Raw genomic sequence first — 14299 nt, 5'->3', positions numbered from 1 at the left:
GCAGCCTAAAGTATTTTACTCACACATTAACGATTCACAAGAGCCAAAGTGTTTCCAGAGGCAGCTCTCTGAGGTCACGGGTCAGTGGAGCGTTTAATAGTCTGATTGTGGAAATTAATAGACTGGTATATGTTTTTGTGGAAATTGATTTAAATACACATAATCAGAATATCAGTACAGGTAGTACATTCCTCAATGTACCTCAAAAGCAATGTTTTCAATGGGTTTACCTTTTCATTTAATAATCTCATAGAAGATTTTTAACTACTTGATTTTTCCTTTGACCTACATCATGTGCTAAATATGGATGCTACCATTAGTCAGGTTGTATTTGGGGCTTCATTTAGCCAAAATTTTGATTTCATTTAAATCTGCACTTGGCAAAACTTGATGTAGGAACTGCAGAGGTCATTTGGTAAAATTGGTGCTAGAAAGGGAGATGAATATGGTATTATTATCATTAATACCTTCGCCAAGGATTAAAAGGCCGAAACACCTGATGACACTAAGGTACACGACTTAAGACATGTCCCGAACATCTGCTAACATCAACTGGTGTTAGGCATTAATCAGTGTGGTAGAACGTACAAGGGATATTCTCCATCTTGTTCTATGTTAAAAAAAGGTAAAGTGTTTAGTTTAAAAAGTCATAGAGGTAATGATGTCTGATCTACTGAGCCGGCCACAAGGCTTTCATAGTACTGCCATACAAGCCAGTAGCCAGTCAGATTCACCTTTAGCCTCAGCGTACCCTTAAGTTCGGCCTGTACCCTGTAGCCTGTATGTTTTCCTTTTCTTTAACATTGTGAGATAGGAGGATTTTCAACATTTTCCTTCATTTCTCAAAGAATAATGCATAGATCTTGATAGAAGGAAACAGGCATATGTAGGGAACTGTAGGGTTTGTGCAATTTGGTGCAAATCTAACTATAATTCTGGATCTAGTGAATATAAATGTAGTTTTGTAAGAGGACTGTTGGGCCTTGGAGATATAAACTCTACTGAGTGCCATTCTTATTCCTAACAAAGACCCTGTAGAATTGCCCAGATAGCTCAAAGTATTTCTTTATGCTGAGAGTTGTTATTGATGGTAAAGAGAGAGTCACAGATCAATATTTTAAAGCCAAACAGGGAAGCAGTGGAGACTGACTGAAGGAAAGCTGGATGGTTTAGGGCCAAACATGCCAAGAAAACATGTTTTTCTCATTACCTCCTCCCCCAGTGGCCACTGAAGAAGACACTTATGTTAGAGGCGTTAACTTAACACCTTAAATGGTTTGTTTTTCGCAAATCTGTGAAAGTGAAACAAAAGAAGCCCACAAACAACAGCAACACTTTCCTTCCAGTCTGCACATTCCACTTCATCACTCAAACTTTACGTCCACAAAGTCGATGCAGTGCAGAATAACATGGAGGGTAAATAGAAGAGCATATAAATCATTTAATGGTGAATTTTCAATGCTGCTTGATGTTGACCTGACTCTGTGCCCTTATTGTATGACGGGACTTCTTATTAAACGAGGAGTGCACTTTGAACTAGGCAAAGATCTTGGTGATGAACTCTCGGAAACGTTTGGCGTACTGCTCTGGATGAACCGTGGAGATTTCTGCTCCCGCCTGCAGAAAACACAGACAGAGACACAGTAGATAAGAGGTGAAGAAGAAAGTGAGAGAAACCTTTTACACTTTGCAGGAGAGAGAAGCAAAAGCGAGCGTACGAAGCAATCCCTTTACACAACCCTGATCTCTCACCCCGTGTTTGACAGCCTTGGCAGCATGAGCGGCTTTCTTCCTGGTGTCGTACTGTGTCAGCACGTCAATCAGGCCCATAAAATACACCTCTCTCTGGGGTGCACCTACAAGGGAGTGATTCACAGCATCGGGTGGGTGATGATATCGATCTGCACGTATACAAAGTGAACTGCTGCAGCCCAGTGTGAGGTGAGATTGGGGTGCATTACAGCCTGGGGATAGCTCAGCTGTCGGGACTCACCTACAGTGCTCTGAATAGCATACACATCCACATAAGGGTCAAACTCCCCAGCACCCATGGGTTTGAAGGAGTTCATGTAGCCAGCGATGCCCTGAGATGAATCCAGGCCGTTTTCATCCTCCTCTTCCTCTTCATAGGGAAGGCCTGTCTCCTCATCCTCCTCCTCCTCGTCGTCCTCCTCCCTCTCCGCTCGCTCTACATCATGGATGCCCAGCAGCAGGCTGTAGTCCATCATCCTCATATGCACCAGAAACTGTGGACACACACATTCGTCATATCAATGGAAAACTATGACGGCATTCATCCCTCAAACTCTCCAGTCTTACCTCAGTGTCTCTGTTGAGTTTGTCCATGATCTTCTCTTTCTCCTCTTCACCCACATACACTTTTTGCATTTTATTCCTGAAGTCCACATCCTTATAGGTGGGCAGCTCTTTCACCTGGAAACAGCAGAGTGAAGCTCAACTACCTCATATTAGCATTTCTATGCCTCTGTGCCAGAGACAGTCAGAGGCCAGAGGCGCTAGTTTTGGGTTGACGTCCAATTCTTGTGAACACGGTATCTCAAGATTGCCAACAGGGAATTGCTTTAAATTTGGTACAAATGTTCAGTTGGACTCATGGATGAAGTGATTAGAATTTGGTAGTGAAATGTTACCGTGACCTTACAAAACCCATATTTTGCCTTGAGAACGTAATATTTCAGGAACACCTCTTCAAATTTGGTACAAATGTTCACACATTCGCAGCCTTGTGGACATTTAAAGGGAATCCTTTCCAATTTGGCACTAATGTTCACTTAGACTCATGGATTAACTAATTAGATTTGGGTGGTCAAAGTTCAAAGGTCAAGGTCACAGTGGCCTAACAAATCATTTGTTTGGCCTCTGGAACAAGTCTGTCTTCAGGGAAGTTCTTCAAATTCTGACCAGTTGTCACCTGGACTCAAAGATTAATTGATTTGATTTCAGTGGTCATGGGCCACAGTGACCTTGTATTATTGTACATATTATAAAATATGTCAGGAACATCTGGAGGGACCGAAACTGCACTATTTAGTGGAGGCATACAACCACAGGGCTTTGATTCTGTTTCTCATTAAAACATTATCAGTCGCCCTATTTCCAGTGACATAAAAGCCAAATGATTTAACCACAAAAAATTGTTTTCCATACCCACGCGGTTGGAAAAGATCAAAGATTCACCACAGCACTGCAGTTATTTATAGTCCATCCATTCAAGCAGCTCTTTAACAGCAGGTTATCTGGGTCAGAGTCATTACAGCCCAAACACAAAGCCCCCGATGTAATTTAAAATCATCTGATGAGTGTTTTTTCTGTAAAAAAATGTTTTTTTGAAAGTCTCATCTTGAAACAAAAAATTGTCACAATGCGAACACAGGAGGGAATTTTTCCTCTCCATGTTCATGCTCATTGTGAGAGCTGTTGGGATTTTCTCTATAGTACTGTAAGGTCTGTGCCTCACTTTGTGCTATTGCCTGAGATAATCCTAACTTGAACACACTGAACATCCTTCAGAAAGGATGTGGAGCCTCAGAGGAACCTCTAGCTACAAATGCAGGATCTAATTCATTATCTTGTTATCTTATTGTGCTATTTGGGTCATATCCACCGTTCACCACATGGGCCACTTAGGGTTCACATCCAGATTCTACTTTGGGTAGAGCACTGCATAATTCCCATATGCTATGAATTGCCAATAATAAATAGTCATTAAAAAGGCGATATTGGCGTTTACCTCATTATTTGACTTTTTAAATCTGAACTCACCTTCTCTTTAAAGCTTGCCTCACGAGACACCAGTGACCCCTGAGGAAAGACAAGACAGTGACTGATACTCCTTATCACATGATACTCTGGTAACACGATACATTAAGGAAGTACTTAAATTCAAACAATTAAAGGTTCTGTGTGTTGAATTATTTACTGCAATAACAGGATATTTCAAGTTGGAGAATTTAAATCTCTCTGGACAGCACTTGCCTCTTGACAACGCTCAATAAATTCTGATGTAATGAGGGTCTGTGGCACGTCTCCTGCAGGCTTTACCTTGAGGTCGTACTTCCTGTGCACATGCAGTCTGTGGCTGAAAACGTTCCTCATGACTAACAGGTAGGTGTCCTCGCTCTCCACTGTGACTCTGTACATGGCCAGGAACTGAGGGAGCAGGGTACTCCCGTGGCAGGTGACGATGTGCTGGAGGAGAACAGCAGTGAATGAGCGATGAAGGAAGCGTGAGCACAGCAGCGTGTAAATGAAGGTGCTGCTGTCTTTGGTTAAATGTCAGACGATCCTTCACTGTCCGGCCATGAATAAAAATTGTTGTTTGACAAAAATAAATTTCCTAACTCAAATACCCAGAGGAAGTATTTAAAACTAGGATTGCTCTTTTTTTTCTTGTGCAAATTCACAAGCATGTGGGCGACAAGCTCCACATTTCTGCCAAGGTTTCACACCATTCCATTAATAGTGGTGGTAATGAACCAAAAAACGCAATGAGATGCCAAAAGAGGATGGAAGGAGAAGTTAACATAACAGGTTTCAAAACGTTTTTAATGAATATCTTTATCATTTCATTTTATTAAGAATAAAAAAGGGATTTATCAGGCCCTAACAAAACCAATAATGACTTTTGGTGAGAAAACTTGATCTTTGTTTGTTTGCTCTCCACATGTCACCTATGAAGAAACTTCATCCATTGAAAATGCAAATGTTGCTTTACAACATATATGAATTCAGATTTATAACAACTTTGCACTTTTAATACAGGTAACAAAGTGCAACCAAAATGAAATTCACAAACAATCAGGGTGAGGATAATAATAAAGAATAAACAGATATTAAAAGATTTTGATGTAAAAACAAGAGCCCTGGTCTTGTATAATTACTAGTCATAGATTTGATGTTGAAGGTGACTGTGTCTCAGGAGGTTCAGCAGATCGACTGAAGGTCAATGGTTCGATCCACTTCTCCTCCAGTCCACATGTCAACGTGACCTTGGGAAACACTGAACTCTGAATTGCTGCTGATGGCTTTGGATGTATGAGTGATAAAGTGCTGAGTGGGTGAATTTGACCTGTAGCGTAAATGCTTTATATGGTTGTTTAGACAAGAAATGCAGATGCCAGGAGTCATTTTTCCAATTTGTGCCCCTCGTACCTGGTGATACTCTGAGAGGATGTTGTGCATTTCCTCCACCTCCTCACTGGAGATCTCTTTAACCACCAAGGTGCGGTCACACGACGTCAGCAGCCGGCCCACGCTGTGGCCCTCCTCGTCTTTGAGGGGGGAACTGTGGGCCAGAGACACCTGTTGGTGAGCGAGAGGACAACATCATGTTTTTTAAACCATTTTCACTGTGACCTTTTTATACATTTCCAATGTCCCAAATATCGACCATTGGATTGAGCTATTTTTGTTATAATAATAATAATAATAAACTTTATTTATATAGCACTGACAGAGTTTAAAAAGTGCTTTGACAGCAAAGCAAGAAAAGTAAATATAAGAGAAATAACAATTAGCAGGATGCAATGTGACAAGGAGGCCAGACAACCACATTTAGGTGGTGGGAAACAAGGTAGTGTTCAAATTAAATGAATAAATATAGAGATGTGTCACTTGAACCCATAAAAGCAGTAATATGACAGTAAAGATTAATAAGCAAGTCAAATAAAAGGTGAAAAGAAAATGATAAAAACACACACTTCCAAAGCCGAGGGGCCCTGATGGCAAAAGCACGGCCACATTTAGTTTTCAACCTCGACTTTGGAACAGCCATCAGGGCTCCACCTGAGGATCTAAGGCTGCGAGCAGGCACATTAGGGGTCAACGATTCTGTGTTGTAGCTTAGAGCCAGACCCCTGCGACCTTTAAAGGTGGTCAGTAAGATCTTAAAGTCAATGTTGAATTGATGTTTGCAAAGTGGCTTTTCTTTCTTCCAGCTTTACAGTCCGACTTCGATCAGCACATGGTTCAAAGTGCACATACAGCCGCCTCATGTGACTGTGTGCAAACCAAATGATGACTCTCTGTGTCACCTGCCGCATGCAAATATCACACAAAGCAATTCAAATTTAGAGAGCAGCATGTAAAACAAGAAACTGTTGGGTTCTCAAAAAATAAAACACAGAAAGAATATCAAATGTCCTGAGTTTGTGCTTCAATTTAAATCGTTTTCCCCATGTTTTTTTCTGCACAGTCAAATTCAGATTGAAGATTATAATCTTACCCGGTAATCTTGGTCCTCGATGCCAAAATGCTCTCGCAGGTTTCTGAACACCTGTGGACAGTACTCCTTGAATTTGAATTGCCCGGGTAGATTCTCTCTGTGGAACAAAATAACCTGTTTTAATACATAAGATAAAAAATGGCTCATCTTGTATCTTCTTGAATTGAAACAATATAATTTACAGTTTTAGAAAAATACAAGACACTTGATAAATGATAATTTGATAAATGAATTTAATGATATTGGGTTGGGTTTTATGCACTTGTGTTAGTAAAGTAAGGTACAGTCATGTGTATCTATAGTTAGCATTTGGACTGTGAATATATATAAGTTTGGATGAGGTGGAGTGTTATGTGTCATCAGGGTAAGTGTTATAAACCCAGCTTCAGCGTAAACCTTTTCGGGCGATGTATTTATTTAGATGTATTCATTTGCTTTTGTCGTTGTTGGCCAAATAAATGTATTTATCTTATTTATCTATCTTCTTCCTAAATACAGCACAAAAAAACATGTTTGTGCACAAAAGCAACATTTCCAAATCATGTTATCAAAGTGTACCTGCAGCTGTTTGCTACAGCTGTTTCCATAGCTACTGGCAAAATGAATACAATCTGTTCAGAGTTAGTAACCACGTCCCAATTATTTTTGTTATTGTTCTTTGTGTACAGCTGTTGCCCTTGACTAGTTTTTACATTTAGTTGTTGGGAGGAAAAACGAGTAAAGCCCGACCAAGGCAAAAAAAAGCATACAGTATATTCTCGTTCTTCCCAGCTCTGTTTATAAGTCTTTACACAACCTGGATTCCTGAATGGATTAAGGGATTATTGAATGCCACTCAGTTTTCTACACTCCATCCTTATAGAAACTGAACCTCATGTATTTCACAGCTTTCATAAATAGTGATTATTTTGTAAAAGACTCTGTCTCACACTTTGTCTTGACTGACAAGTTGTGCTCTTTGAGCCCTGAAACATCTTTTAGATGAGTTCATCAACTTCAGCTACTTTATTATTCATCCGGGACCTATTGATATTCTGCTGTTACACAACCCGTGGAACAGCTTATTGGATGGGAACTGTGTGCTGCATTTTCACAACAACATTCCTTGGTAAAATACCACTCTTTTGCACATATCTCATATTGCAGTCCATACATGCACCGTTTCTTTATTTCTTTCATCTTTTTGGCTCATGTTACAGTCATTGTTAATGGTCATAGCTGCAGCTGTGGTGGTGTTAAAGGGGTTTTGATGGAGAAACAACAATACATACTGGGGTCTGCAATTTCTGATAAGCACAGGCAGACAAGTCAATCACAAGCAGGCACAGAAATGTGTATAAATGGACAGGAAGCCGTGTGAGTTACAGATAAACACAGCTGAGTGGAGCACATACTTGTTGAAGAGGTGGTTGCTGACTTTTATTTTGGCGCTGGCCTTGAAGTTGTCAGGGAGCAGCATGACAGGCACAGGCACCTGACTCAGCTCGTTGATCTGGATGTGAGGAGCATCAGTGGATTAAAAGCTGGTCCACAAATTCACGCTCACATCAATAATAATATTGAACACGTGTTAGAGTCAGTGAGCAGCTCACCTACCTACCGAGTGGTTGACTCCCCACATCAGGGCGCTCAGCACGGGCTCCCCGGCTCTGAACACCTCCACCTTCTGCTGCACAAAGTGCTTCTTCTTGGTCTTCCTCTTGGAGGCGCTGGGAGAAGACATGGCGTCACAGGTATCCGTGTCTCAGTGGGTGAGTGTTCGAGTGAGAGTGGGCAGGGTGTGTGTAGTCATGTGAGCTCTGTGTGTATGTAAAGTAAGCTGAGGTCCGCCCTGTGGCCTCAGTGCTGCAGCAGCCTGGAGCAGAGTGGAGCTGTGAACTAGCACAACACCTACTGGACCAAACAGTATGATGGTGTTTGGTGGATTCGGTCTCACAACAGTGGAATCAGACAGAGACATGTGGCTGTGATGAGACAACAGGCCAACATAATATGTAGCCATTCATGCACCTGATATGTGAACAATACTTAATACTGTACTTTAGTAAATTTTAGTAAAGTTCATGTGGTACTCATACTTGAGTACATTTTCATCCATTTATTTGTACTTGTTTGATTACTTCTTCCACCGCTGTGTGAGACATAATACTTTAGCATGTTCTCTGCAATTCAAACACATTTTTAGCTACAATCATAAATTCATAATTTCACAGCTCTTAAGATATATGACAACATGGGAGTGTTGTAATAACTTTTACTTCAATAAAATTGTTGTTTGTGTTGGTTTTGTATGAAACTGCATCAAACTGAAGGTGGGTGGTGCTTTAAGATGAAAGAGTATTAATCTATTGATCAATATATAGATATATTGACGCTGACACTGATATCAGACTGGAGTTTTGAGTAGATTGTCCATCTCATGTTCCTTCAGTTGAAGTACTTATGAGGGCTGAAGAAATAAATGATGCAAAGATTGCAGTGCAGCCAAGCTAAACAGTTGGCTCATCATGGTGGACTCCTGCTGCCAGTTTAGGAGCCACTTTTTAAGGTGCTTCCTCTACATATCTAAATGACCGGGTCTATAGACTATTTATAAAGATTGATGACATGACTGCTACCCAAAAGTGAAGCCAAAGGTTATCGGTCGCCACCTGGTGGCCGGCTGCAGTATAGGTCATAATTCCCTTCTCATAAATGTCAATGGTTGGGTCACAAAAAGTCAACGTGCATGTAAAATACATATTTATCAAAGATGGTGTCTGTCCTTTTAGGTAGCTCCTATCACACATGTTTTTTAAAGTTGATGTTTCTGATACCTCTGGTTTTAATTAGTTATTTTCTTCTTCTTCTTCTTCTTCTTCTTCTTCTTCTTCTTCTTCTTCTTCTTCTTCTTCTTCTTCTTCTTCTTCTTCTTCTTCTTCTTCTTCTTCTCTTGCTATTGAATCAAGGGACTAGATACATTTACTTTGTGAGAAATCATATTTTTATTTTTAATAAAATATCAATTCAGAAACTCAAAAAACAGAACATTTTCTTAAAACTTACTTGAAAATAATGCCAGCATGTGCATTTGTCTTGTGTCTGCTCTTATGAGCTAGTCAACTTATATATGTTAGTAATATTAACATAAATAAAATATCATATACAAAGTAACATAAATAGAATAACATTTATATATTATATACACAGAAATAAAATTAAAGTGGTTTCAATGTAAGAAAAATATTATATAAATATGATATACTGGGTGCATACAAAATGCCAAATTACATTTTATGTATGGTTTATATATCTAAAAACAGGTTTCCAATTGTAATTATAAAACTTGACATAAGATATTTATGGAGTTAAAATCTTGAACTTAAAAAGTAAACAACTTGAAAATGTGCAAAAGTTTCTGCAGAGTTGTTGCAGAGTTAAATGATCAGGGAGAGAGATGTTGTCTCTGCAAAGTCTTTCCCCAAAGTAATAAATCAGATCAATACAACCTCAATATTTTCAGCAGAGGGCGCAAAGAGACAAAGTTACTAAGATTTTGACACAGTTCTTCATTGGTGGAAAGCTGTTTGTGGCTGATGGAGAATGAACCAGTTTCTCTGTGTGATGTTCCTTCATCTTTATCCTCCTCTGCTTCAGTCCAGTCTCTATGCCACTCAGCAGCTCAGGCGGCCTTTCTCTCTGGTTCCTGTAGAGACCAGCATGCCTTTCTCATCCACACACCAACACTTTCCACGCTGCTTCCCTCGAGATGACCAACACTGCACAAACACACAGTGAAGCTTTAACTCGAGCTGTAAATACAACCAGATCTCGGATAATGTGATTTGTCGAAGATTGAACTCACCTGCTTCTTTCTGAAGAAGCCACGCTTGTCACAGTTGGGCATGTAGATGTCATGGTTGGAATTAAATAAATGTGCATCAAGCCCTTGGATGAGTGTTGTTAGCAGTTTTCGACATGGAGCCTGGAGGAAGAGTTAAACAGGAACATGTGAGTGTGTGACTGATTTCAGCTCAGTGATTTTTACTGTTTCACTGATGAAGAGGATATTTACCTCCTCTGGATCCTCAGTGGGAGCTGGATCTAGGATCAGATAAAGACATAAATATTTGCACTGATCACTCATTAGAATACCTGTTTAAATTGAACAACATGAATTTCATTTTACTATGAGGTCAGCTTTAAGTTTTCTTTTTTAATAACTCCTAAAAAAACCTCTATTCAATCTCAGGTAGTTAATGGCAGAAATAATTAGAACATAACTAATTGATGCTTTCACTGGGCCATAACAACATGTTATTAGTACATGTCACTATGTCTGATGATTTTATTCCAGAGGACTGAGCAGCAGAAGAAACCCATGGTGTGTAAAAATAGGCGTTTCTCTGTTTAAATTTGATCTTGACCTTAACAAACTCATTATCATATCTCAGAAAGTTTAGCTGTAAATCCATTTGTTGATTAAATGGGATGAGATGTTAGAAATCCACCACTGTTTCTCAGCTAAATTGTTACTCTGCTTCATCCATTCCCTTCCATCATCTTCCTGACATGAGGTGAAGTCTGAGGCTTACCTGCAGTGTGGATCTTCTCCGTCGGGGTTACGCTGCTGTCATTACTGCAGACCCCTCTGCCCTCCAGCAGAGCTCGGAGAGGCTTCGGCTCATCCTGTGGAGGTGCACAGCTCAGCCCACGGGCACAGCTCGGAGTGTAGACTCCACACGGTGCTCCAACAGCCAGAGAGGTGGCGTTTAAATCCACCAATGGCTGACTCTGTGAGGGCTTTCCTTTGCAGCCAGGACATCCTCTGGAGCGTGTGGTCAGCGGCACTGGGCCTGACAGAGCCAGCTGCAGGAGGAGCAGCATCAGGATGTTGAAAGAAAGAAGCATCTTACTCTGAAGTTGGTCCATTAATAGATAATAACAGTCCAGTCTGTCAGATTTCCTATCCTGACTCTGTTTGCTCTACCTTAGTGAAGTTCCACTGACTGAAGTTTGCCTGTGTCTGAAGGGTTATATAATTCCCTCGAGCCAAGACAAAATGATAATGAGCCTGACAGACAACACTGGCGGCAGCTTTTAAAGAGACTTAAGCAGAGGGGGGAAAGGTAAGGGAGGGTACGTGATGGAGAATGTTAGCTTTCTCTCTCTCATTTCCACACAGCCGAGCACACCCCGTTTCACTTGTATCTGACACACACAGACACGCACACACACAGTCTCGATCACGTGTGCTCATACCATTTGTTGTCTGTCATCCCACAGGATAGTAATGTTTTCTGCGTTGACATAAATCACATGCGATCACTGTGTACGCTGCTCCATTGCTCTCTCCCTCTCTCTTTTCCTCACTGTGAAAGACATTTATATCCAGAGGTGAAGCTTTAATGGGACCAACCGATTTCTCTGCTGGTGTTTTTCAGAATTATTGCTGGTCATCATAAAATAAATATATTATTTTCATCAGAATTTATTAGAATTTGTCAGTCACCAAGGTTTCAGGCTCAGAACTTAAATCACCGACACAAATTGAATACGAAATTAAAACAATCAGCAGTGGTGTAAGAACATTTATGAGTAGGTAACTGTATGTAGTCTAATATTATTTTTTCTATCGGCCATCAGCAGATGTTAGGGACATAACCTCAGTTGTTATCAAGTGTTTTGGCCTTGTAATCAACGATATTAAATATCAATTCAATTCTACGCAGGGAGTTGGACAAAAGAATCAGACCTGGTCATAGTGTGGTACTGACAATATGGGATGGGACTGTAAGCCGCTGGCCCACGTCCACCAACATCTCATGGACTTGCTCCATCTGACCACTCCTAGTCAGTGGAGGAGGCCCTCTCTGTCCCTGTTTCCTCTCACGGACAAATGATCTTTGAACTGCGCTGGATGTTTTGGATGGCAAGGCATTGCTAGCAGTTTTAATTGTTGCTGGATGGCATTTGAGTTCCTGGTTGTGTCTCCACGTATACCTACCATGGGAGAGACCTATTTTACAACCAGTGAGGATGTGACTGAGGGCTGCTGGAGTTAACCATAGTGCGCAGGATGAATCTTAGTTCAGCCACTGCTGTAGGTGTTTGTGTGAGGGAAGGACGTCATAGGTTGCCCTAAGCAGGAAGCAAACCCTGCTTAGTAACAGTGGCAATCAAAATAGTAATCATAATGATGATGATGATGATGATTATCAATAATAATAATAATAATAACTTTCTTTTTATAGAACTTATCATAGCATCAAAGTGCTTTACCGAAACAGAACAACAGAGCTTAAAAACAGAACAGACAGTAAAAAGTCTATCATAGGTCTGTTGAATAGGATTTAACTTAGGTCCATTTCAATCATATATAATATTAAACTGTTTTTATCAAGCAAATGGCTCAGCAGTCAATCATCTTGCTGCAGCTCTGTGCAGTTTATAATAAGCTGGCAACATAGTAGTTCTCTGAGATTGATTTGATATGTAGTTTAGAACACAAGATCAGTTACAATCATATATTAAAAGTTGGCCTCATAAAGTACTCAAAACAATACAAGAAACCTAGTTACAGTAACAGGAGTAAACATTGCGTTTGGTGCACCCTTTTAGTTCTTGTTTACGACTCTAACCCTTTAAATAGCTACCACTACCAAACTTTGTTGACGGCGTGTATTTACAAAGTCTGTAACTGCAGGGCTGAAGATTCAGAGGGACTGGCCGACAACATCAGGCTGAAGGTGTGCCACTCAAGGCTGGATGACTAAGACATTAATAGCCACAGGCAGAAAGTCCCACCCTGTAAATTCCACTGGGTGTGAGCCACAAACAGTTTAAATTAGGAGACAGGATGAAAGAATCTGGCAGCTTGTTTTCCACAGTTATATCATTAATAACCAGCCTGCCAGTTCATCTAAGACTGAGATGTCTATGAGAATAAAATGGATGTGAAAACAGCCTGATACTTAGGTTAGATTGGGTATGTGGACATCAATGCAAGCAGGATTACATTAAATTGTGGTTATAGTATGTGACCTAAATCATTTTTATATTCTATGTTTGGTCCTTAGGTCTAAGGTTATTTTGCATCAGTGTTGATGAGGTACTTTGATCTTTCAATCAATTTATTGATTCATTCAATATATAAATATTTTCTTTTTTCAATTTCTAAATTTTAAATTAGACCACATATTATTTATCGCAAAGCTCAAATTATTAGTCTATTCATCAACTAGATGGGCAGAACATAAATATTAGGTTGCTATTTTGTTGTTTGGCCCTCAGGGTATGGGGATAGTCATGTTTTTTTCCCATTTCAAAACTTTAAAAGACTCGATTAATCAAGAAAATAATTGGTAGATTAATCAATAATTATAATAATTTAGTTCCCACCGGGGAAATGTTTTAGGCATTTCAGATGTTTAGATTCTTATCATCAGTACCATCAGGGAGGCGTCTGATCTGTGTCTTTGATCAGCTTAATTCTGCAGCTTGACAACGAGCTCAAACATACAGCCAGAGTCACGAAGACATCTTCTCTAAAAACAAGGAGTCCTGCAGCCCAACAGAGTCCAGATCTCAACGTCATGGGGTCAGTCTGAGGTCACATGAAGATACAGACGACACTGAGACACACGATCCACAGATACTTTTTGATTCAGGTTTTCTATATTTATTTTTTATTCCACTTTCTAGACAGTGCATTCAATTCCATTTATTGTGGACAGCCAAAGCAAAACGGCATCCTTAACCCTAACCATGACCAATTTACATCTTACCACTAACCTTAAACAAATGATGTTTTACCTCATTAGGACCGGACTTTGGTCACTATTCAGATTAAGATTTATCTGTAACTTCCACAATACTCATTACAGCATACATAGGAGCGAAGTGCCATTATCTACAGATCAGCATGCAGATCATATTTAAAAACAACATAAAATACATTAAGAGACATGATCCATTTGATATAAATACCATAAAGAGTGCAGTATTAAAAACTTAGCCAGCAGTCAGATGGATATTTAAAGTTCTGGAGCAAGAGGTCCTCAAGAGGTTAAAAAT

The 14299-nt window shown here is 39.9% G+C and overlaps 2 protein-coding genes across 4 annotated transcripts; both read right to left on the bottom strand.

Annotated features, from left to right (window-relative positions):
- Positions 1-1421: 1421 nt before the first annotated feature.
- LOC118104980 (phosphatidylinositol 5-phosphate 4-kinase type-2 gamma) lies at positions 1422-8074 on the bottom strand. 3 transcript variants are annotated; one of them, XM_035152314.2, is made up of 10 exons: positions 7845-8074; positions 7639-7736; positions 6245-6341; positions 5173-5322; positions 4063-4209; positions 3784-3822; positions 2320-2433; positions 1994-2246; positions 1753-1856; positions 1422-1617 (listed from the first exon to the last, which is right to left on the bottom strand). In XM_035152314.2, exons 1-10 carry the CDS (start codon positions 7965-7967, stop codon positions 1537-1539), a joined length of 1206 nt encoding a protein of 401 aa, XP_035008205.1. In that variant the 5' UTR covers positions 7968-8074; the 3' UTR covers positions 1422-1536. The 3 variants fall into 3 exon arrangements, with proteins under 3 accessions (XP_035008205.1, XP_035008207.1, XP_035008206.1); XM_035152316.1 differs by having other exon boundaries at positions 7837-7955; XM_035152315.1 differs by having other exon boundaries at positions 7841-7955.
- A 1155-nt stretch (positions 8075-9229) lies between these two features.
- On the bottom strand, positions 9230-11374 carry LOC118104931 (insulin-like growth factor-binding protein 5). Its single transcript, XM_035152235.2, has 4 exons — positions 10819-11374; positions 10299-10327; positions 10089-10208; positions 9230-10002 (listed from the first exon to the last, which is right to left on the bottom strand). The coding sequence occupies exons 1-4, from the start codon at positions 11153-11155 to the stop codon at positions 9898-9900; spliced, it is 591 nt and encodes a 196-aa protein (XP_035008126.1). The 5' UTR covers positions 11156-11374; the 3' UTR covers positions 9230-9897.
- Between the last annotated feature and the right edge of the window lie 2925 nt (positions 11375-14299).

Source organism: Hippoglossus stenolepis, chromosome 3 (genome assembly GCF_022539355.2).
Source record: "Hippoglossus stenolepis isolate QCI-W04-F060 chromosome 3, HSTE1.2, whole genome shotgun sequence".
Classification (NCBI taxonomy): Eukaryota; Metazoa; Chordata; class Actinopteri; order Pleuronectiformes; family Pleuronectidae; genus Hippoglossus; species Hippoglossus stenolepis.
Note: the sequence above shows the minus strand (reverse complement) of the source record. Positions and strands in the feature narration are given on the sequence as shown.

Coding starts and splice junctions, on each gene's coding strand:
- LOC118104931 (XM_035152235.2), bottom strand. CDS start 11,155: ATGGACCAACTTCAGAGTAAGATGCTTCTTTCTTTCAACATCCTGATG. Junction 10,328..10,818: donor GGAGAAGATCCACACTGCAG/GTAAGCCTCAGA, acceptor ATCTGATCCTAG/ATCCAGCTCCCACTGAGGAT. Junction 10,003..10,088: donor GCTTCTTCAGAAAGAAGCAG/GTGAGTTCAATC, acceptor GTGTTTGTGCAG/TGTTGGTCATCTCGAGGGAA.
- LOC118104980 (XM_035152314.2), bottom strand. CDS start 7,967: ATGTCTTCTCCCAGCGCCTCCAAGAGGAAGACCAAGAAGAAGCACTTT. Junction 7,737..7,844: donor TGTGGGGAGTCAACCACTCG/GTAGGTAGGTGA, acceptor CCTCACATCCAG/ATCAACGAGCTGAGTCAGGT. Junction 2,434..3,783: donor AGGCAAGCTTTAAAGAGAAG/GTGAGTTCAGAT, acceptor TGCTGTTTCCAG/GTGAAAGAGCTGCCCACCTA.